This window comes from Pseudophryne corroboree, chromosome 11 (genome assembly GCF_028390025.1).
Source record: "Pseudophryne corroboree isolate aPseCor3 chromosome 11, aPseCor3.hap2, whole genome shotgun sequence".
NCBI classification, from domain to species: domain Eukaryota; kingdom Metazoa; phylum Chordata; class Amphibia; order Anura; family Myobatrachidae; genus Pseudophryne; species Pseudophryne corroboree.
Window position 1 is genome coordinate 196,688,263 of NC_086454.1, and position 24,625 is coordinate 196,712,887.

Genomic DNA, 24,625 nt, shown 5'->3' on the forward strand with positions numbered 1-24,625 from the left:
CCACAAGGTCTACTTGGCTAGGCCTTCAATTCAGTACAGGGGAGGGGGCGCCAAAACATAACCTTGCTCCCGGCACTATGGCACCTAGCTACACCTCTGTACACACACACACACACACACACACACACACACACACACACACACACACACACACACACACACACACACACACACACACACACTCACACTATATATATTAAAAGTATATGCAAAAGTGAATAAACTTTTTAACATATTCAAAAGGGTCACATATCTGACTTAATATTTGAGTTAGTATATAAAGATCAATTAGATAATTGGATAATCTAGTTTAGGGGGAGCTCCAAAAGTGGGTTCAACCTGATGTATGTACCATTATACAGATATCAGTAAACTACTGCAGTATTATAATATTCATCAGTCTACTCTGTTACCAAACATATTTACCTTTAAGAACAAGGTACTTGTAGTCATAGTTATATAATGACTAATACATTAGTCTGATTTCAAATTACCAAATTTCTAAATATCATTCCCGAAGCAGCAATTCGCCTTAATAGTTATGATTTTTACAAGAATATAAAGCTTAGATGGAACCAGATATTAGCTAGCATAAATGTCTTTAAAGATACACTTAAATCAATGTACACATTTCCTCTGTGTATTATAATGGTAACAGTCTATTGAAATAACTGTGGACACATTAAAGGATGTATCACCTAAGACATATTAAAAAAGAATCTATATAAAAGGCTAATACCACTTACTCAAAAAATCTCCTGAACGATAAGGACTAGGAACTTGAAATGTGGATAGTAGTTTGCTTTTGTGATGACCCACTAAAAAGGTTTTTTTTTTTAAATACCACCCACAAAGGGGATAAAAGGGGTAGAATAATTCCCCCCTTAGAGAGCAAGAGTTAAGACAGCCCACCCAGCCTGGGCAATAAAGAATGCATGGTGATGGCGATACCAAGTCGCAGAGGAGGGAGGACACAATGCTCTGTTCCTGGGTTTCTGTGCAGTGGCAGTTGCAGAGCACTCCATTATTCAAATAGGGGAGCTACATCAATTGTCACTAGAGATGAGCGGGTTCGGTTCGTTGAGATCCGAACCCCCCCGAACTTCACCTATTTTACACGTTCCGAGGCAGCCTCGGATCTTCCCGCCTTGCTCGGTTAACCCGAACGAGGCCAAACGTAATCATCCCGCTGTCGGATTCTTGCGAGATTCGTATTCTATATAAAGAGCCGCGCGACGCTGCCATTTTCACTCATGCATTGGAGATTGAACGGAGAGGACGTGGCTACGTTCTCTCCCTGAAAAGCTCCATATCTGTGCTCCGTGTGCTGAAAATATTTGTGCTCAGTGTGCTGCAAATATCTGTGCTCAGTGTGCTGCAAATATCTATGTTCTCTGCCTGAAAACGCTCCATATCTGTGCTCAGTGTGCTGCAAATATCTACGTTCCCTGCCTGAAAAGCTCCATATCTGTGCTCAGTGTGCTGCAAATATCTGTGCTCAGTGTGCTGCAAATATCTGATCAGTATGCTGCATTGTGGAGACCACCAGTATATAATTATAGTACAGTACAGTAGGCCATTGCTGTATCTTGCAGCTCCGTGTCAGACTCAGTTCAAGACAGTATCCTGATCATCAGTGCTCAATATCCGCTGCATTGTTGTGTGACCAGTCTATATATATATATATATATATATATATATATAGTAGTACAGTGCAGCATTTTGGTGACTACCAGTACAGTACAGTAGTCCATTGCTGTATCTTGCAGCTCCGTGTCACTGCAAGTATCCATACATTTCTGTGCTGCATTGTTGTGAGCAGTATATAGAGTAGTACAGTGCAGCATTTTGGTGACCAACAGTATATAGTTGTACAGTACAGTAGTCCATTGCTGTATCTTGCAGCTCTGTGTCACTGCAAGTATCCATCCATATCTGTGCTGCATTGTTGTGAGCAGTATATATATAGTAGTACAGTGCAGCATTTTGGTGACCAACAGTATATAGTTGTACAGTAAAGTAGTCCATTGCTGTATCTTGCAGCTCCGTGTCACTGCAAGTATCCATCCATATCTGTGCTGCATTGTTGTGAGCAGTATATATAGTAGTACAGTGCAGCATTTTGGTGACCAACAGTATATAGTTGTACAGTACAGTAGACCATTGCTGTATCTTGCAGCTCCGTGTCACTTCAAGTATCCATATTTGTGCTGCATTGTTGTGAGCAGAATATATATATAGTAGTACAGTGCAGCATTGTGGTGACCAGTATACTACAGTACAATAGTCCAGTGCTGTTCTCGCTGCTCAGTGTCAGTTCTCCATAGTATCATCAGTGATCAGTATAATCAGTGCTCAGTATAATCAGTGATTGATCAGTATAATCAGTTCTAAGTATAATCAGCGCGCTGTTAGACGTGCGCCCGTTTTCCACCATTAGTGCATTGGGATTTAGACAAGTGATGAAGTTATTGTGTCCCCGGTACAAAATCCCATCTAGATTCCACTTCACTAGGCAGGCGATAGCGAGATTTTACCAATTAATATCAGTGATTTATAATTATTAATTACAGTGATCTTGCCAAATAATTTCAGTGATTTTGTCATTTTCTTCCAGTGATTTGGACCAATAATACCAGTGATTAGAAAAAATAATTCCTGTGATTTTGTCATTTTCTTCCAGTGATTTGACCCAATAATACCATTGATTAGAACGAATAATTCCTGTGATATTGAGGCGTTTGTGTCACTTAGCTTAGCCGTCCAGCAACCACAGTGCACCTCTTTTTCTCTTTTCTTTGCATCATGTGCTGTTTAGGGACTATTTTTTTAAGTGCCATCCTGTCTGACACTACCGTATATGTCCAGTAGTACTGCCATTTGATATAATTCCCGACATTACTGCCATTTAATTCCAGTGATTTTGTCATTTTCTTCCAGTGATTTGGACTAATAATACCATTGATTAGAACAAATAATTCCTGTAATTTTATCATTTTCTTCCAGTGATTTGGACCAATAATACCATTGATTAGAACGAATAATTCCTGTGATATTGAGGTGTTTGTGACGCTTAGCTTAGCCGTCCAGCGACCACAGTGCACCTCTTTTTCTCTTTTCTTTGCATCATGTGCTGTTTGGGGACTATTTTTTTAAGTGCCATCCTGTCTGACACTACCGTATATGTCCAGTAGTACTGCTATTTGATATAATTCCCGACATTACTGCCATTTAATTCCAGTGATTTTGTCATTTTCTTCCAGTGATTTGGACCAATAATACCATTGATTAGAATGAATAATTCCTGTGATTTTATCATTTTCTTCCAGTGATTTGGACCAATAATACCATTGATTAGAACAAATAATTCCTGTGATATTGAGGTGTTTGTGTCGCTTAGCTTAGCCATCCAGCAACCACAGTGCACCGCTTTTTCTCTTTTCTTTGCATCATGTGCTGTTTGGGGACTATTTTATTAAGTGCCATCCTGTCTGACACTGCAGTGCCACTCCTAGATGGGCCAGGTGTTTGTGCCACCCTCTTGGGTCGCTTAGCTTAGTCATCCAGCGACCTCGGTGCAAATTTTAGGACTAAAAATAATATTGTGAGGTGTTCAGAGTAGACTGGAAATCAGTGGAAATTATGGTTATTGAGGTTAATAATAATATAGGATCAAAATTACCCCAAAATGCTATGATTTAAGCTGTTTTTGAAAAAAAACACCCGGATCCAAAACACACCCGAATCCGACAAATAATTTTCAGGGAGGTTTTGCCAAAACGCGTCCGAATCCAAACTACTGCCGCGGATCCGAATACAAAACCAAAACACAAAACCTGAAAAATTTCCGGTGCACATCTCTAATTGTCACCCCTAAACACTGTCATACATCACTGAGTGTGGCTCTTCTATTGGAATAATGGACTGCTCTAAAACTGCCATTGGCAAGAAAGTGCAGCCTTATTGTTCAGGAGAATTTGTGATGAGTCAATGGTATTTGAGATATATATATATATATATATAGTGAAGTGACAGCCGGCACTCTCTCCTGCCATAGAATTCTGCCCCGGTGCCTCCTAAAGCGATCTCACGACCAAATACATGTACAGAAGTAGTGGCACTCGCAGGACTTTCTCTCCAGTAATAACGGACACAGCGGTCACCCGTCAGAGATCAACATTTCGTTAATTTAATAACCTCATCAGGATACATTACAAACTAAAAAGCAAACAATTTATATCCACTTACCACACCTCGTGTATCCTCGGCGCCGGGTCATCTGACAACACCCTCCAGCGTGGCGCACTTCCTGTGCGCCTGGTCGCTCCAGACGGTTGCTAGGCAACCTAACACAATAAACAATAGTGATGAAAGACATGGGAAATGGTAGGCAGGGAGCACTCTCTGCTCGAAAGTTTCTATACCACAATACATATAATAATATGACAGGATAATTCGTGTTACTGTAATTAATCAGCGCACAGCTCTAGAAAAACAAATGTCCCTGAAAAAACAAGTAGACAATGCAGTAACCTCAGATACAGTAATATGTACAGCAGACTAATATACAAAGAGAAACCAGGGCTAAAAAGTGAGCAGGCACAAATTATAGGCTTGAAAGGATCCCTAAATGGGAAAAGTGGTACCAATGACCATCATAATGCTGCCCTCACCAAGGAAAAGTACACACCTTGTGTACTTTATCGGGCAATAAGCCCTGTGTCTTTGCTTCTTCCAATATAGTGAACAGTTCTTGTTGGTATTCTAACGTTGGATTCTTAGAGAGCTTACGGTATACCTCCTGATCAGCTAATTGGCTCAGAGCTTCCTCCCTATAATACTCCAGATCCATGATAACTATGGCCCCGCCCTTGTCGGCGGGCCGGATCTCAATGTCCTGATAGGACTGTAGATTTTTTAAAGCTTCTCTCTCACTGACGGACATATTCAATTTGATTTTTGCAGGAGCAGCCACAAATCTGCTGACCGATTCTTCCATGAGCCTGCTGAAGGTTCTAATGGAGGGAATAGAGGAAACTGGATCGAACTTGGATCTGGAGGCTTGTTGCAAAAACTTATCAAATACAGAAGGAGCGACGGTTTGTTGGGGAGAATTCTGAAAAAATTCTTTAAGCCTAAGCTTTCTGGTAAATTGATGTAGGTCTCGCGACCAATTGAATGGATCATGCGCATTGGTCGGTACAAAGCTAAGTCCACGACTTAGGACCTGTGTTTCAGTGGACGTGATGGTTCTGCGGGACAAATTGAATATTAAGTGTAGTTCTTGTTCTGGGCGGCTTTTTTCTTAGTTCCTTAAAATACTTTGGTATTGAACATGTTCCATTATCCATGAGGGGAGGGGACAGAGCTAGGATCCTACTGGAGAAGGAGACTCGTTGGATTTTAAAATTAGACACGTTTTGGCCTCGCGGCCTGAACGACAAGATTAATTGGAACACACTTGGTTAGGCATTACGTGCCCATTAGTGAATATGTGTTTCCATAAAAGTATTGGGGAGGGAGAACCCATGTAGCTTCTACACTTATTTATATAGTTTCAATAGTTTAAGGCTTATTGCTTATCACTATTGAACCCTTTGTTTCTAGTTATTAGGAGTCCGGTTTCCACTTTTGGGTATTCCCCTGGGCTACACAGCAGGGACTTTAATGTTCCTGTATCAGTGACCTGTTTGTATACAATTGCTTGTTTTCTATGTACAATATTTGTTTTTTGTTGTTTTTTGTTGTTTATTATGTTAAACTGTATGTGCATCAGATTACCTGCCTCCCCCCTCCGATCACAAGCTTCCTGGCCATGGAGGAAGCTGAGCCGGCACCCTGTGAAGCGCAGCAGTGACGAGGTGAGCCGCAAACATCGGCTCGCCATGGTAACCAGTGACGCGCTGACCGGAAGTGACCCGGCGGCTTCACTTCCGGAAGCCAGGACGCGGGGAGAGACGGCGGCGGGGAGCACTGCAGCGGGTATTTAGGTGGGGTAAGTGTTGTATGTGTGTCTTGTCCATTTGTTGGTGGTGTTGCTGTCTACTTGAGGAAAGGGCTGCTGCCCTGAAACAGCTGTCGTTTTTGCAATACACCTTATTTTCATATACATTGCGTCCAGTGCCGTTTTCTTCTTGGAGTACTATATATATATATATATATAGATATAAGTCGCCAATAGTGCATTAAAAGTGTTTGACAGTTTTATTCAAACTTCCACAACGATACAGCAAATGAGAGCCTCGTACCATAAAAGGCGGTTAAATCACTGCTTGTATAAAAGACATAAAAGGCGTAATTCTCGTGTCTTTTATACAAGCAGTAGTTAAACTACTGCTTGTATAAAAGACACGAGAATTACCCCACAGTCAGATCAGCCTTTTTCAGTTCGGAGTCCTTGCATCAGACCACGCCCATATGCGTTTCATCATCAGATTTCGTTAGAAGCCCACTGACGAAGTCTGATGACGAAACGCGTATGGGCGTGGTCTGATGCAAGGACTCCGAACTTAAAAACGCTGATCTGACTGGGGGGTAATTCTCGTGTCTTTTATACAAGCGGTGGTTTAACTGCCTTTTATGGTATGGGCTCTCATTTGCTGTATCGTTGTGGAAGTTTGAATAAAACTGTCAAACACTTTTAATGCACTATTGGCGTCCCCTGCATTTCATTTCTTTGACAGGATTACTACCCGTCCGGAATCGGGTGTTACTGGGGAAGCGACAGCTGGAAGTTCCAGACGTGCACATTGACAAAACTTAATTTGCCAGTAATACTGGGTGTCAGTGACTGTGAGGAATACTTTTCTGCTAATACCTTGGACTTGTAGTTCCACAGGAGTTCATTCTACCCTGTCTATGCGCTCATACTTTTTCTTCAATTCAGATATAAGTACTTAACCAACCTGTTTCCAGTCAGGAGAGGATAGTGTTCTAATTATCAGAGGTTAACTTCAGAGCCGGCCCTAACCAATATGATGCCCTAGGCAAGATTTTGGCTGGTGCCCCCTAGCACCACCGCTGGTTCCGCCTCTGACCTTGCACCTCTTTCCCAGCACCATCACCCCTCGCCAATAGCAGTCATTATTTTGGTGTTTGTACCCCCGATATTTTAAATAGGAACAGTTCGCACATTTGGCGCACAGCCCAAAAAGGGGTGTGTTTTTGCTAGCAAGGGGCATGGCCACACAATAGTAACCCCAATTCTAATTACACCACACAGTACTGCAACTTTATTCACATTTGATTATGCGATAATGTCCATAATTCATATTGCATCCCACAGTAGTACCACTTTACCTTAAACGTTACTCCTCACAGTTGAGCCCCTTATTCACAATACATCACAATGAATTGCTCCTTAGTCACATTACACCACACCCTATTGCTCTTTATTCATATTAGATGACACAGTAGTGCCCTTTTAATACACAACGCCACATAGTAGAGCACCTTATACACATAATGCCACACATTAGTAATGCATTTATACACATAGTTCCACACAGTAATGCCCCTTACACATTATTAATGTCCTTATAAACATAATGCGCCTTACACATTACGACAACCTTTATTAATGCCCTTTTACACATAATGGTGGTCATTCCGAGTTGTTCGCTCGGTAATTTTCTTTGCATGCGCAATGTTCGCATTGCGACTGCGCCAAGTAAATTTGCTATGCAGTTAGGTATTTTACTCACGGCATTACGAGGTTTTTTCTTCGTTCTGGTGATCGTAATGTGATTGACAGGAAGTGGGTGTTTCTGGGTGGAAACTGGCCGTTTTATAGGTGTTTTATAGGTGTGTGCGAAAAAACGCTACGTTTTATAGGTGTGTTTTATAGGTGTGTGCGAAAAAACGCTACCGTTTCTGGGAAAAACGCGGGAGTGGCTGGAGAAACGGAGGAGTGTCTGGGCGAACGCTGGGTGTGTTTGTGACGTCAAACCAGGAACGACAAGCACTGAACTGATCGCAGTTGCCGAGTAAGTGTGGAGCTACTCAGAAACTGCTAAGAAGTGTCTATTCGCAATTTTGCTAATCTTTCGTTCGCAATTTTGAGAAGCTAAGATTCACTCCCAGTAGGCGGCGGCTTAGCGTGTGCAAAGCTGCTAAAAGCAGCTTGCGAGCGAACAACTCGGAATGAGGGCCAATGTCCCTTACATATATGCCGCACATTATTAATGCCCTTATACACATAATGACACACATAGTGCCCCCTACACATTTGCTGCACATTATTAGTGCCCCTATATATATAATGGCACACATACAGTAGTACCCTGTTACACATATGCCGCACATTATTAATGCCCTTATACACATAATGACACACATAGTGCCACTTAAACATATGTTGCACATTATTAATGCATTTTTACATGACACACATAATGCTCCTTACACATATTCCGAACACTACTGCACAACCAACCCACTCACATACACACATCACTCACACTACCACTAACACTGTGACCTCTGCCTCTGCTTGGATACAGATGTGTCCTTATAAATCTTGCCTCAAAGCTAACGTCGGGCACCTTTTTTTTATGAAAATGCATCTTATTTGCATTGCTATGTGGCTAGGGTGCACAAGCAGATTCTGCTGATTAAAATGATATGCAGCATGCCTATATATTGTGTAAGACGGTGGCTGTATCTGCATAAGAAATGCTACACACAGAATATAGGCATGCCGTATATCATTTTAATCATCAGAAGCTGCTGATGCCCCTAGGCATATCAAATGCCCTAGGCAATTGCCTAGTTTGCCTATACCTATGGCCGGCTCTGGTTAACTTGTCACTTGAACTAAACATTGCCGAACCTCTCAGAGAGCAATAGGAGGAAAGGAGAGATAGATATTTGGACTCTTAACTGCATTAAAGAAAAGCTTGATAGTCAGCAACTGCTTATCTGCTGTGTAAAGGGTACCGACAGCTTTCCCAGTGACTTTAAGTGTTGTGCGAAAATCTTTACCTTTTTACCTGAACAGAGGAGACCTAAGAAGAGTGAGAAGCTAAGCAAGGAGACCTAGGGCCCTTTGGAATTGAGTCAGCCTATCCCTGCAAACTTTACATATTTAACATACAGCGTGCGGAGCTTGGACTGTCGTCCCAGCAATTATAGCACTGAGCAGGGCAGCATCAGAGGCGGGACGGGGTAGAGAAGGAGGCAGATTATTGTCATCAGCACCAGCCTGTTGATCAATCCGGGGAAGGCCCGCCTGGAGGTATGGCAAAGATTGGCAGTGGAGGGTGGAGCATGTCCTGTTCTTGTTAGGAAGCACCTGTATTCAGGAAGCAGACACCAGGTGGTTGGCACTAGAGATGAGCGCCTGAAATTTTTCGGGTTTTGTGTTTTGGTTTTGGGTTCGGTTCCGCGGCCGTGTTTTGGGTTCGAACGCGTTTTGGCAAAACCTCACCGAATTTTTTTTGTCGGATTCGGGTGTGTTTTGGATTCGGGTGTTTTTTTCAAAAAACACAAAAAAACAGCTTAAATCATAGAATTTGGGGGTCATTTTGATCCCAAAGTATTATTAACCTCAAAAACCATAATTTACACTCATTTTCAGTCTATTCTGAATACCTCACAATATTATTTTTAGTCCTAAAATTTGCACCGAGGTCGCTGTGTGAGTAAGATAAGCGACCCTAGTGGCCGACACAAACACCGGGCCCATCTAGGAGTGGCACTGCAGTGTCACGCAGGATGTCCCTTCCAAAAAACCCTCCCCAAACAGCACATGACGCAAAGAAAAAAAGAGGCGCAATGAGGTAGCTGTGTGAGTAAGATTAGCGACCCTAGTGGCCGACACAAACACCGGGCCCATCTAGGAGTGGCACTGCAGTGTCACGCAGGATGTCCCTTCCAAAAAACCCTCCCCAAACAGCACATGACGCAAAGAAAAAAAGAGGCGCAATGAGGTAGCTGACTGTGTGAGTAAGATTAGCGACCCTAGTGGCCGACACAAACACCGGGCCCATCTAGGAGTGGCACTGCAGTGTCACGCAGGATGTCCCTTCCAAAAAACCCTCCCCAATCAGCACATGATGCAAAGAAAAAGAAAAGAAAAAAGAGGTGCAAGATGGAATTGTCCTTGGGCCCTCCCACCCACCCTTATGTTGTATAAACAAAACAGGACATGCACACTTTAACCAACCCATCATTTCAGTGACAGGGTCTGCCACACGACTGTGACTGATATGACGGGTTGGTTTGGACCCCCCCCAAAAAAGAAGCAATTAATCTCTCCTTGCACAAACTGGCTCTACAGAGGCAAGATGTCCACCTCATCTTCACCCTCCGATATATCACCGTGTACATCCCCCTCCTCACAGATTATCAATTCGTCCCCACTGGAATCCACCATCTCAGCTCCCTGTGTACTTTGTGGAGGCAATTGCTGCTGGTCAATGTCTCCGCGGAGGAATTGATTATAATTCATTTTAATGAACATCATCTTCTCCACATTTTCTGGATGTAACCTCGTACGCCGATTGCTGACAAGGTGAGCGGCGGCACTAAACACTCTTTCGGAGTACACACTTGTGGGAGGGCAACTTAGGTAGAATAAAGCCAGTTTGTGCAAGGGCCTCCAAATTGCCTCTTTTTCCTGCCAGTATAAGTACGGACTGTGTGACGTGCCTACTTGGATGCGGTCACTCATATAATCCTCCACCATTCTATCAATGTTGAGAGAATCATATGCAGTGACAGTAGACGACATGTCCGTAATCGTTGTCAGGTCCTTCAGTCCGGACCAGATGTCAGCATCAGCAGTCGCTCCAGACTGCCCTGCATCACCGCCAGCGGGTGGGCTCGGAATTCTGAGCCTTTTCCTCGCACCCCCAGTTGCGGGAGAATGTGAAGGAGGAGATGTTGACAGGTCGCGTTCCGCTTGACTTGACAATTTTGTCACCAGCAGGTCTTTCAACCCCAGCAGACCTGTGTCTGCCGGAAAGAGAGATCCAAGGTAGGCTTTAAATCTAGGATCGAGCACGGTGGCCAAAATGTAGTGCTCTGATTTCAACAGATTGACCACCCGTGAATCCTTGTTAAGCGAATTAAGGGCTGCATCCACAAGTCCCACATGCCTAGCGGAATCGCTCCCTTTTAGCTCCTTCTTCAATGCCTCCAGCTTCTTCTGCAAAAGCCTGATGAGGGGAATGACCTGACTCAGGCTGGCAGTGTCTGAACTGACTTCACGTGTGGCAAGTTCAAAGGGCATCAGAACCTTGCACAACGTTGAAATCATTCTCCACTGCACTTGAGACAGGTGCATTCCACCTACTATATCGTGCTCAATTGTATAGGCTTGAATGGCCTTTTGCTGCTCCTCCAACCTCTGAAGCATATAGAGGGTTGAATTCCACCTCGTTACCACTTCTTGCTTCAGATGATGGCAGGGCAGGTTCAGTAGTTTTTGGTGGTGCTCCAGTCTTCTGTACGTGGTGCCTGTACGCCGAAAGTGTCCCGCAATTTTTCTGGCCACCGACAGCATCTCTTGCACGCCCCTGTCGTTTTTTAAAAAATTCTGCACCACCAAATTCAAGGTATGTGCAAAACATGGGACGTGCTGGAATTTGCCCATATTTAATGCACACACAATATTGCTGGCGTTGTCCGATGCCACAAATCCACAGGAGAGTCCAATTGGGGTAAGCCATTCCGCGATGATCTTCCTCAGTTGCCGTAAGAGGTTTTCAGCTGTGTGCGTATTCTGGAAAGCGGTGATACAAAGCGTAGCCTGCCTAGGAAAGAGTTGGCGTTTGCGAGATGCTGCTACTGGTGCCGCCGCTGCTGTTCTTGCGGCGGGAGTCCATACATCTACCCAGTGGGCTGTCACAGTCATATAGTCCTGACCCTGCCCTGCTCCACTTGTCCACATGTCCGTGGTTAAGTGGACATTGGGTACAACTGCATTTTTTAGGACACTGGTGAGTCTTTTTCTGACGTCCGTGTACATTCTCGGTATCGCCTGCCTAGAGAAGTGGAACCTAGATGGTATTTGGTAACGGGGGCACACTGCCTCAATAAATTGTCTAGTTCCCTGTGAACTAACGGCGGATACCGGACGCACGTCTAACACCAACATAGTTGTCAAGGACTCAGTTATCCGCTTTGCAGTAGGATGACTGCTGTGATATTTCATCTTCCTCGCAAAGGACTGTTGAACAGTCAATTGCTTACTGGAAGTAGTACAAGTGGGCTTACGACTTCCCCTCTGGGATGACCATCGACTCCCAGCGGCAACAACAGCAGCGCCAGCAGCAGTAGGCGTTACACGCAAGGATGCATCGGAGGAATCCCAGGCAGGAGAGGACTCGTCAGAATTGCCAGTGACATGGCCTGCAGGACTATTGGCATTCCTGGGGAAGGAGGAAATTGACACTGAGGGAGTTGGTGGGGTGGTTTGCGTGAGCTTGGTTACAAGAGGAAGGGATTTACTGGTCAGTGGACTGCTTCCGCTGTCACCCAAAGTTTTTGAACTTGTCACTGACTTATTATGAATGCGCTGCAGGTGACGTATAAGGGAGGATGTTCCGAGGTGGTTAACGTCCTTACCCCTACTTATTACAGCTTGACAAAGGGAACACACGGCTTGACACCTGTTGTCCGCATTTCTGGTGAAATACCTCCACACCGAAGAGCTGATTTTTTTGGTATTTTCACCTGGCATGTCAACGGCCATATTCCTCCCACGGACAACAGGTGTCTCCCCGGGTGCCTGACTTAAACAAACCACCTCACCATCAGAATCCTCCTGGTCAATTTCCTCCCCAGCGCCAGCAACACCCATATCCTCCTCATCCTGGTGTACTTCAACACTGACATCTTCAATCTGACTATCAGGAACTGGACTGCGGGTGCTCCTTCCAGCTCTTGCAGGGGGCGTGCAAATGGTGGAAGGCGCATGCTCTTCACGTCCAGTGTTGGGAAGGTCAGGCATCGCAACCGACACAATTGGACTCTCCTTGTGGATTTGGGATTTCGAAGAATGCACAGTTCTTTGCTGTGCTGCTTTTGCCAGCTTGAGTCTTTTCATTTTTCTAGCGAGAGGCTGAGTGCTTCCATCCTCATGTGAAGCTGAACCACTAGCCATGAACATAGGCCAGGGCCTCAGCCGTTCCTTGCCACTCCGTGTGGTAAATGGCATATTGGCAAGTTTACGCTTCTCCTCCGACAATTTTATTTTAGGTTTTGGAGTCCTTTTTTTACTGATATTTGGTGTTTTGGATTTGACATGCTCTGTACTATGACATTGGGCATCGGCCTTGGCAGACGACGTTGCTGGCATTTCATCGTCTCGGCCATGACTAGTGGCAGCAGCTTCAGCACGAGGTGGAAGTGGATCTTGATCTTTCCCTAATTTTGGAACCTCAACATTTTTGTTCTCCATATTTTAATAGGCACAACTAAAAGGCACCTCAGGTAAACAATGGAGATGGATGGATTGGATACTAGTATACAATTATGGACGGGCTGCCGAGTGCCGACACAGAGGTAGCCACAGCCGTGAACTACCGCACTGTACTGTGTCTGCTGCTAATATATAGACTGGTTGATAAAGAGATAGTATACTCGTAACTAGTATGTATGTATAAAGAAAGAAAAAAAAACCACGGTTAGGTGGTATATACAATTATGGACGGGCTGCCGAGTGCCGACACAGAGGTAGCCACAGCCGTGAACTACCGCACTGTACTGTGTCTGCTGCTAATATATAGACTGGTTGATAAAGAGATAGTATACTCGTAACTAGTATGTATGTATAAAGAAAGAAAAAAAAACCACGGTTAGGTGGTATATACAATTATGGACGGGCTGCCGAGTGCCGACACAGAGGTAGCCACAGCCGTGAACTACCGCACTGTACTGTGTCTGCTGCTAATATATAGACTGGTTGATAAAGAGATAGTATACTCGTAACTAGTATGTATGTATAAAGAAAGAAAAAAAAACCACGGTTAGGTGGTATATACAATTATGGACGGGCTGCCGAGTGCCGACACAGAGGTAGCCACAGCCGTGAACTACCGCACTGTACTGTGTCTGCTGCTAATATAGACTGGTTGATAAAGAGATAGTATACTCGTAACTAGTATGTATGTATAAAGAAAGAAAAAAAAACCACGGTTAGGTGGTATATACAATTATGGACGGGCTGCCGAGTGCCGACACAGAGGTAGCCACAGCCGTGAACTACCGCACTGTACTGTGTCTGCTGCTAATATATAGACTGGTTGATAAAGAGATAGTATACTCGTAACTAGTATGTATGTATAAAGAAAGAAAAAAAAACCACGGTTAGGTGGTATATACAATTATGGACGGGCTGCCGAGTGCCGACACAGAGGTAGCCACAGCCGTGAACTACCGCACTGTACTGTGTCTGCTGCTAATATAGACTGGTTGATAAAGAGATAGTATACTCGTAACTAGTATGTATGTATAAAGAAAGAAAAAAAAACCACGGTTAGGTGGTATATACAATTATGGACGGGCTGCCGAGTGCCGACACAGAGGTAGCCACAGCCGTGAACTACCGCACTGTACTGTGTCTGCTGCTAATATATAGACTGGTTGATAAAGAGATAGTATACTCGTAACTAGTATGTATGTATAAAGAAAGAAAAAAAAACCACGGTTAGGTGGTATATACAATTATGGACGGGCTGCCGAGTGCCGACACAGAGGTAGCCACAGCCGTGAACTACCGCACTGTACTGTGTCTGCTGCTAATATATAGACTGGTTGATAAAGAGATAGTATACTCGTAACTAGTATGTATGTATAAAGAAAGAAAAAAAAACCACGGTTAGGTGGTATATACAATTATGGACGGGCTGCTGAGTGCCGACACAGAGGTAGCCACAGCCGTGAACTACCGCACTGTACTGTGTCTGCTGCTAATATATAGACTGGTTGATAAAGAGATAGTATACTCGTAACTAGTATGTATGTATAAAGAAAGAAAAAAAAAACACGGTTAGGTGGTATATACAATTATGGACGGGCTGCCGAGTGCCGACACAGAGGTAGCCACAGCCGTGAACTACCGCACTGTACTGTGTCTGCTGCTAATATAGACTGGTTGATAAAGAGATAGTATACTCGTAACTAGTATGTATGTATAAAGAAAGAAAAAAAAACCACGGTTAGGTGGTATATACAATTATGGACGGGCTGCCGAGTGCCGACACAGAGGTAGCCACAGCCGTGAACTACCGCACTGTACTGTGTCTGCTGCTAATATAGACTGGTTGATAAAGAGATAGTATACTACTAATATTATATATACTGGTGGTCAGGTCACTGGTCACTAGTCACACTGGCAGTGGCACTCCTGCAGCAAAAGTGTGCACTGTTTAATTTTAATATAATATTATGTACTCCTGGCTCCTGCTATAACCTATAACTGGCACTGCAGTAGTGTTCCCCAGTCTCCCCCACAATTATAAGCTGTGTGAGCTGAGCAGTCAGACAGATATATAATATATATAGATGATGCAGCACACTGGCCTGAGCCTGAGCAGTGCACACAGATATGGTATGTGACTGACTGAGTCACTGTGTGTATCGCTTTTTTCAGGCAGAGAACGGATATATTAAATAAACTGCACTGTGTGTCTGGTGGTCACTCACTATATAATATATTATGTACTCCTGGCTCCTGCTATAACCTATAACTGGCACTGCAGTAGTGCTCCCCAGTCTCCCCCACAATTATAAGCTGTGTGAGCTGAGCAGTCAGACAGATATATATAATATTATATATAGATAATAGATGATGCAGCACACTGGCCTGAGCCTGAGCAGTGCACACAGATATGGTATGTGACTGAGTCACTGTGTGCTGTGTATCGCTTTTTTCAGGCAGAGAACGGATTATAAATAAAACTGGTGGTCACTATCAGCAAAACTCTGCACTGTACTGAGTACTCCTAATGCTCCCCAAAATTAGTAAATCAAGTGTCTCTCTAATCTATTCTAAACGGAGAGGACGCCAGCCACGTCCTCTCCCTATCAATCTCAATGCACGTGTGAAAATGGCGGCGACGCGCGGCTCCTTATATAGAATCCGAGTCTCGCGATAGAATCTGAGCCTCGCGAGAATCCGACAGCGTCATGATGACGTTCGGGCGCGCTCGGGTTAACCGAGCAAGGCGGGAAGATCCGAGTCGCTCGGACCCGTGAAAAAAAACATGAAGTTCTGGCGGGTTCGGATTCAGAGAAACCGAACCCGCTCATCTCTAGTTGGCACGACCCAGAACTGAGGCACAGAGTTTAACACACCAGGGGATGTTCACCAGGGAACCCCACAAGGGGATTTGGGCTTCGCTGCCCCTGATGTGCAGGTCGCGGTCCCTGCCTGGGTCAACTGGTATCTGCACAGGAGTCCACAAGGTATTAACAGGATAATTTACCTGGAGAAATGCAGCTGGTAAGGCAGGGGTTTATTGCAGAGTGACTGACACAGCAGGGCTAATGGCAGAGGTTTGATGAGAGCTGAGCTGGGTCACAGAGGGAAACTTAAACTTGCAGGCTGTAAGTTCTGGATAACAGAGCTGGAATTTGGCAGGATTCACAGGAGTTTGTTTGGAGTCTGGATACAGAATTGCAGGTACTGATTAGAGATGAACTTGCAGAAAGGTCTGTGTGATTAGACTGCTGTTTGCAAAACTGGACAGGTGCATGATTACTGAGGCAAGGTGCAAGACTGACTGGATTGGTGCACTGATGTCTTGAAGCAGGGATTCCAAGGCAGAAGGACACACTGGATATATAATTGTAGTAGATTCAGGTCCAAGATGAACTGGGTGCAGGACTTGCAGGAATACTGGGACCAGTTACTATGACACAGGAGACTGGTAACTTGCACAGTCTAAGGAGTCCAGACTAGATACTGACTCTCTCTGATACTGAACTCTATCACTGGCACGGTAGTATGTGGAGGGTGGTCTTCTGTACGCCGGCGGTCGGGCTCCCGGCACTCAGTATACCGGCGCCGGGAGCCCGACAGCCGGCATACCGACACTTATTTTCCCTCGTAGCGCGCCACCGTGCCCGTAGCGTGGCGAGCGCAGCGAGCCCGCAAGGGGCTCATTTGCGCTCGCCACGCTGTCGGTAAGCCGGCGGTCGGGCTCCCGGCGCCGGGATGCTGGTCGCCGGGAGCCCGACCGCCGGCCAGCCGTAGTGAACCCGTATGTGGATACTCCCTAGTTAAAGGGATACAGACCAGTCACATGACAGTCAGGCTGGAGTTGCAGGTAATATGGTCCAGGTGATCAGTTGCTAGGAAACGAGAACAACAGAAGGGAGCAGCCGGATCCAGGTGCTAATCAATGCAGAAAGCAGAACCGACATATTTGCAGCTGCTGCACACATAACAGTATCCCCCCCCCCCCCCCCCTTCCTTCAGGGGTGGACTCCGGACACCCCACCTGGACCAAGGGGAACTAATTAGAAAACAAGAACAAGGATTGACAAGACAGACTCAATTCATCCAACGAGACTTCTTTTTCTTTTTCCCCAAGTTGTTTAGGTGTGAACACAGTAATGCCAAATATATTGTCTGAACTGAAGGTACCTTCAACCAAAAGAATTTCATTGGCTTCAGAGTTGTAGTCGGAGTTGGAGTCCACATCCAAAGGAAGGATTACGGTTTTCTTCTTTGTAACAGATGACACTGGAGAAGAATAATAAAAAAGATATTAGCGCTTATTGGTCACAAATGCAAAAGGTGTGTCACGACTGAATCACAATTTATTGTAGAAGTAAAAAATTATTATTATAAAAAGCAATACACATTGGTGGTTAATACCACATAAAATCACTTAAATGAAATTGTGTAACTCCCAATAGTATGTTATCCTTATGGAAAGTTTGGCAAAGAATGGACCTGTTCCTATGTGAGTCCCCGTGAGTTAGTAAGGTTCAATGTCCTATTCGTGGATTGAATAGTTACCACCAACGTTTCTCGAGGCAATTAGGCGAATCTGCGTCCGCAAGGTGCAGATTCGCCTAACTGCCTCGAGAAACGTTGGTGGTAACTATTCAATCCACGAATAGGACATTGAACCTTACTAACTCACGGGGACTCACATAGGAACAGGTCCATTCTTTGCCAAACTTTCCATAAGGATAACATACTATTGGGAGTTACACAATTTCATTTAAGTGATTTTATGTGGTATTAACCACCAATGTGTATTGCTTTTTATAATAATAATTTTTTACTTCTACAATAAATTGTGATTCAATCGTGACACACCTTTTGCATTTGTGACCAATAAGCGCTAATATCTTTTTTATTATTGTTTATTTATTAGGGGTCTGACCAACCCCTGTTTATATAAAGCTGCTGTGGTGAACCTCGCATCAAGCGCCTGGGAGTAAGAATACCTTAGGGTATTTATTTTTCCATTTTCTGGACACTGGTGAAGAAGTATGGCAAGACTGAGTAGGGCTCTTGATAGATTGGTTGGAAACTGTATATTGGGGGTCATGCTTATTCATAACTTCAGAAGACTGAGACAGAGAGGCACAGCTGACAGGTAATTTCCGGACTTCTGGTCTTGGTGAAGATGTTATTTTACTGTGATCTACCTGAATCTGAATATCCATAGATACTTGGTTCTTATGAACTCGATTTTTCCTGTTGGAGACTGAATTCTTGGCCAAAGACATAGAACCCTCAGGAGATCCAGAAGAAACTAACTCTGACCCTCCAAACCTCTTGAATACTGCTTGATAGAAGGCACGCAGGTCCTGTAGAATTGGATCACTGGACTTGACTAACTGTTTAGCCCATCTCCTAGCCTCCCCTCTGAAAGGCATGAGAAGAACAAGCACAACTTCTACCTGAGAGGAACAGAGTGTAGCCGTATGCATAGTTTGCGACATTAACTTGTAAAACTCTTTCAGTTCACCATAGAAGAATACTAGATCTGCGTCCTGGTCTTCAGAAGGAGACTGTGAGCTTTGCAGTTTGAGTTTCTTCTCCGATTTTACCAGTTCAGAATCTAGATTGGAAGTCTATTCACAAGTCTTTTCTAAGGACAAAGCATGGACCAACCCTCCTGGGGTCATGGCTGGAATCTTCCCTTCAAGGGACTGGATAGGATTAACTTTCCCCAGGGTCACAGCTGAAGTTCCTCCCTCTGGAGTTACAACAGGAATCTCTACTCCTGGGGTCCCAATAGGACTTTCCTCATCAAAGGTCAAGACAGGAATTCCCCTTTCAGGGGTTTCAATTGGAATTTTCTCTTCATAGACTTTGGCTGGAATGATTTCTTCAGAGGTATCGACTTGAATCACCCTTCCTGGGGTCTCAGCTGGAGCCTCCCTGGCTGGGATCATGACATGAACTACATCTTCAAGGGTCACAACTAGAATCCTCTCTTCTGAGGCCTTGACTGGAATTGCCCCCTCTGGAATCTTGGTTGGAATGCCCTCCTTCAGAGGAACCTTCCTTCCATGGGTTTCAGGAGTATCTGATGTACATTCAGGAACTGCAGAATCCAATGCCTTTTCTAGTACTATGCAATCATATGCCCCCTCAAGGGCTCCAGGCTTGACTACTCCTGCCAGAGTCTGACCATCACACATCCCCTCTAGAATCTTAACATTGGACTTCCCTTCTGGAGTCAAGATATAAGCTACCCTTTCTAGGGTTAAGCCAAAAGCAGGAACATCGAGTACTTCTCCTAAGGCCTGGATATCAACTTCCCCTCCAGGGATCAAATCATTGATCATGAAGTTGGATGCCTCGCTTGAGGATAAAGGGGTTCATCTTCTGAGGCAGGAACATAGCTCTCCCCATCTGGGGTCTGAACATCAGATGGGACATCAGACATTTCCTCTAGGGCTGGTGAGACAGACACCCCTCCTAGGGCTGGACACTCGGAGCCCCCACCTGGGGATGGACACTCAGAACCCCCTCCTGGGGCTGGACGCTCAGAGGCCCCACCTGGGGCTGGACGCTCAGAGGCCCCACCTGGGGCTGGACGCTCAGAGGCCCCACCTGGGGCTGGACGCTCAGAGCCCCCACCTGGGGCTGGATGCTCAGAGCCCCCACCTGGGGCTGGACACTCTGTTCCCCCACCTCGGGCTGGAGTGTTGGATGCACTTCCTAGGGCTGAAGAACCAGGGTTTACCCTGGAATAGAGGGATTTACAAAGCCTCAATTGGTTCCCAAGTCTTAACTTGGGGCTTCAGGTCAAGGGACCCCAGTTGCAGGCTGGCCTCTCCTTTTGGGAACCTTTGGCGCCTTCATTAGAAGTTAGGGAGTTTGAAATGACTATTAGAGTGGACTTATCGGCCTGGACCTTAATTAGTCGAGAGTTGTCACTTTTTCCTTACCTGCGGAGGGAGCAGTCCTTTATGAAGTGACTAGCGTTCCCGCAGTATATGCAAAGCAGGAGCTCCTTTCGCCGCTGGCGCTCAGCCACAGAAATTTTGGGGCGCCAAAAACTCTGAAATCTCCTTTCCATCACCTCTGGAGGAGTCACCCCGCAACTAGGGGAACCAGAGTCGGCGGCCTCTTCTGCTTCATTAAGTACAGAAGCGACTCTCACGAAGAACTTCCAATCATTTCTGAAAGTAAACTATTTAATTCAGAACATGGTTTAAACAATTGCTGTAAAAGAGACTGGAACATCCTCATTGTTCAGGACTCCCACTGCTGGCAAACTGAGGAGATAATGAACAGTCATCTTGAGAGGTGCCCTTTACTCTTTGTCCACAAGACTGACAAAGATTGGAGTTGATAGAAATTTTTTTGGATGCAGGAATCTGTTGCTGCAGAGCATCTACACGAATTGTGAGCCATAGGAATGCTTGTGACAAACGATTAAGCATATCTTCACAGACTTTCACTTTGCAGTGCAAAATCTGACCGGATTCACTTCCTGGATTCTGGATTGAAGTGGAAGACTGGACCGGATTAGACATGACTGGACTTGAATTTGCCTGGGCCAGAGTGGATTTGCCTGAACTGGAGTGGATTTGCATGGACCGGAGTGGATTTGCCTAGACCGGACTGGATTTGCCTGGCTAGTCTCCAGTAAATGGCTAGTGATAATGTTAGGAAGCACCTGTATTCTGGAAGCAGATACCATGTGGTTGGTGCGGCCCAGAACAGAGGCGCAGAGTCTAACACACCGGTGGATGTTCACCAGGGAACCCCGCAAGGGTATTTGGGCTTTGCTGCCCCTGATGTGCAGGTCGCGGCCTCCTGCCTGGGTCACAGGAGCCCACAAGGTATTAACAGGATAATTTGCCTGGAGAAATACAGCTGGTAAGGCAGGGGTTAATTGCAGAGTGACTGACACACCAGGGCTAATGATGAGAGCTGAGCTGGGTCACAGAGGGAAACTTAAACTTGCAGGCTGTAAGTTCTGGATAGCAGAGCTGGAATTTTGTAGAGATGAGCGGGTTCGGTTTCTCTGAAACCGAACCCGCACGAACTTCATGTTTTTTTCACGGGTCCGAGCAGACTCGGATCCTCCCGCCTTGCTCGGTTAACCCGAGCGCGCCCGAACGTCATCATGACGCTGTCGGATTCTCGCGAGACTCGGATTCTATATAAGGAGCCGCGCGTCGCCGCCATTTTCACTCGTGCATTGAGATTGATAGGGAGAGGACGTGTCTGGCGTCCTCTCCATTAGAATAGAGATAGATAGATTAGATAGAGAGAGATTGTGCAGAGTCGCAGACAGAGTTAGTTTACCACAGTCAGTGACCAGTGCAGTTGCTAGTTAACTTTTATTTAATATAATATATCCGTTCACTTCTCTCTGCTATATCCGTTCTCTGCCTGAAAAAAAAAACGATACACAGCACAGTCAGTCACACAGTGTGACTCAGTCTGTGTGCACTCAGCTCAGCCCAGTGTGCTGCACAGTCATCAATGTATAAATTAAAAGCTTATAATTAATTGTGGGGGAGACTGGGGAGCACTGCAGGTTGTTAGCAGGAGCCAGGAGTACAATTATATTAATTAACAGTGCACACTTTTGCTGCAGGAGTGGTGACCAGTGCCTGACCACCAGTATAGTATTGTTGTATACTACTAATATCTCTTTAAATATCAACCAGTCTATATTAGCAGCAGACACAGTACAGTGCGGTAGTTCACGGCTGTGGCTACCTCTGTGTCGGCACACGGCAGGCAGTCCGTCCGACCAGAATTGTATTATTTATTATTATATACCTACCACCTAACCGTGGTTTTTTTTTCATTCTTTATACCGTCATAGTGTCATCCTAATTGTTACGAGTATACTACTATCTCTTTATCAACCAGTGTACAGTGCGGTAGTTCACGGCTGTGGCTACCTCTGTGTCGGCACACGGCAGGCAGTCCGTCCGACCAGAATTGTATTATTTATTATTATATACCTACCACCTAACCGTGGTTTTTTTTTCATTCTTTATACCGTCATAGTGTCATCCTAATTGTTACGAGTATACTACTATCTCTTTATCAACCAGTGTACAGTGCGGTAGTTCACGGCTGTGGCTACCTCTGTGTCGGCACACGGCAGGCAGTCCGTCCGACCAGAATTGTATTATTTATTATTATATACCTACCACCTAACCGTGGTTTTTTTTTCATTCTTTATACCGTCATAGTGTCATCCTAATTGTTACGAGTATACTACTATCTCTTTATCAACCAGTGTACAGTGCGGTAGTTCACGGCTGTGGCTACCTCTGTGTCGGCACACGGCAGGCAGTCCGTCCGACCAGAATTGTATTATTTATTATTATATACCTACCACCTAACCGTGGTTTTTTTTCCATTCTTTATACCGTCATAGTGTCATCCTAATTGTTACGAGTATACTACTATCTCTTTATCAACCAGTGTACAGTGCGGTAGTTCACGGCTGTGGCTACCTCTGTGTCGGCACACGGCAGGCAGTCCGTCCGACCAGAATTGTATTATTTATTATTATATACCTACCACCTAACCGTGGTTTTTTTTTCATTCTTTATACCGTCATAGTGTCATCCTAATTGTTACGAGTATACTACTATCTCTTTATCAACCAGTGTACAGTGCGGTAGTTCACGGCTGTGGCTACCTCTGTGTCGGCACACGGCAGGCAGTCCGTCCGACCAGAATTGTATTATTTATTATTATATACCTACCACCTAACCGTGGTTTTTTTTTCATTCTTTATACCGTCATAGTGTCATCCTAATTGTTACGAGTATACTACTATCTCTTTATCAACCAGTGTACAGTGCGGTAGTTCACGGCTGTGGCTACCTCTGTGTCGGCACACGGCAGGCAGTCCGTCCGACCAGAATTGTATTATTTATTATTATATACCTACCACCTAACCGTGGTTTTTTTTTCATTCTTTATACCGTCATAGTGTCATCCTAATTGTTACGAGTATACTACTATCTCTTTATCAACCAGTGTACAGTGCGGTAGTTCACGGCTGTGGCTACCTCTGTGTCGGCACACGGCAGGCAGTCCGTCCGACCAGAATTGTATTATTTATTATTATATACCTACCACCTAACCGTGGTTTTTTTTTCATTCTTTATACCGTCATAGTGTCATCCTAATTGTTACGAGTATACTACTATCTCTTTATCAACCAGTGTACAGTGCGGTAGTTCACGGCTGTGGCTACCTCTGTGTCGGCACACGGCAGGCAGTCCGTCCGACCAGAATTGTATTATTTATTATTATATACCTACCACCTAACCGTGGTTTTTTTTTTCATTCTTTATACCGTCATAGTGTCATCCTAATTGTTACGAGTATACTACTATCTCTTTATCAACCAGTGTACAGTGCGGTAGTTCACGGCTGTGGCTACCTCTGTGTCGGCAGGCAGTCCGTCCATCCATAATTGTATTATTATTATAATATATACCACCTAACTGTGGTTTTTTTTGCATTCTTTATACCGTCGTCATAGTGTCATACTAGTTGTTACGAGTATACTACTATCTCTTTATCAACCAGTGTACAGTGCGGTAGTTCACGGCTGTGGCTACCTCTGTGTCGGCAGTCGGCAGGCAGTCCGTCCATCCATAATTGTATTATTATTATAATATATACCACCTAACCGTGGTTTTTTTATACCACCTAACCGTGGCAGTCCGTCCATAATTGTATACTAGTATCCAATCCATCCATCTCCATTGTTTACCTGAGGTGCCTTTTAGTTCTGCCTATAAAATATGGAGAACAAAAAAGTTGAGGTTCCAAAATTAGGGAAAGATCAAGATCCACTTCCACCTCGTGCTGAAGCTGCTGCCACTAGTCATGGCCGAGACGATGAAATGCCAGCAACGTCGTCTGCCAAGGCCGATGCCCAATGTCATAGTACAGAGCATGTCAAATCCAAAACACCAAATATCAGAAAAAAAAGGACTCCAAAACCTAAAATAAAATTGTCGGAGGAGAAGCGTAAACTTGCCAATATGCCATTTACCACACGGAGTGGCAAGGAACGGCTGAGGCCCTGGCCTATGTTCATGGCTAGTGGTTCAGCTTCACATGAGGATGGAAGCACTCAGCCTCTCGCTAGAAAACTGAAAAGACTCAAGCTGGCAAAAGCACCGCAAAGAACTGTGCGTTCTTTGA

The 24,625-nt window shown here is 44.8% G+C and overlaps 1 protein-coding gene across 5 annotated transcripts in view; it reads left to right on the top strand.

Moving 5' to 3' along the window:
- The window catches only part of CNIH2 (cornichon family AMPA receptor auxiliary protein 2), a 436,455-nt gene that overhangs the window by 64,464 nt on the left and 347,366 nt on the right, over positions 1 to 24,625 (top strand). For 3 of the 5 annotated variants that reach the window (XM_063945172.1, XM_063945173.1, XM_063945175.1), the window contains exon 1: positions 4,968 to 5,099. The exons of the other annotated variants lie outside the window; for them this stretch is intronic. In XM_063945172.1, the coding sequence (XP_063801242.1) occupies positions 4,998 to 5,099 (102 nt within the window). In that variant the 5' untranslated portion in view covers positions 4,968 to 4,997. Of the gene's footprint in view, positions 1 to 4,967; positions 5,100 to 24,625 lie in introns of those variants that run through there. 5 annotated transcript variants of the gene reach the window in all.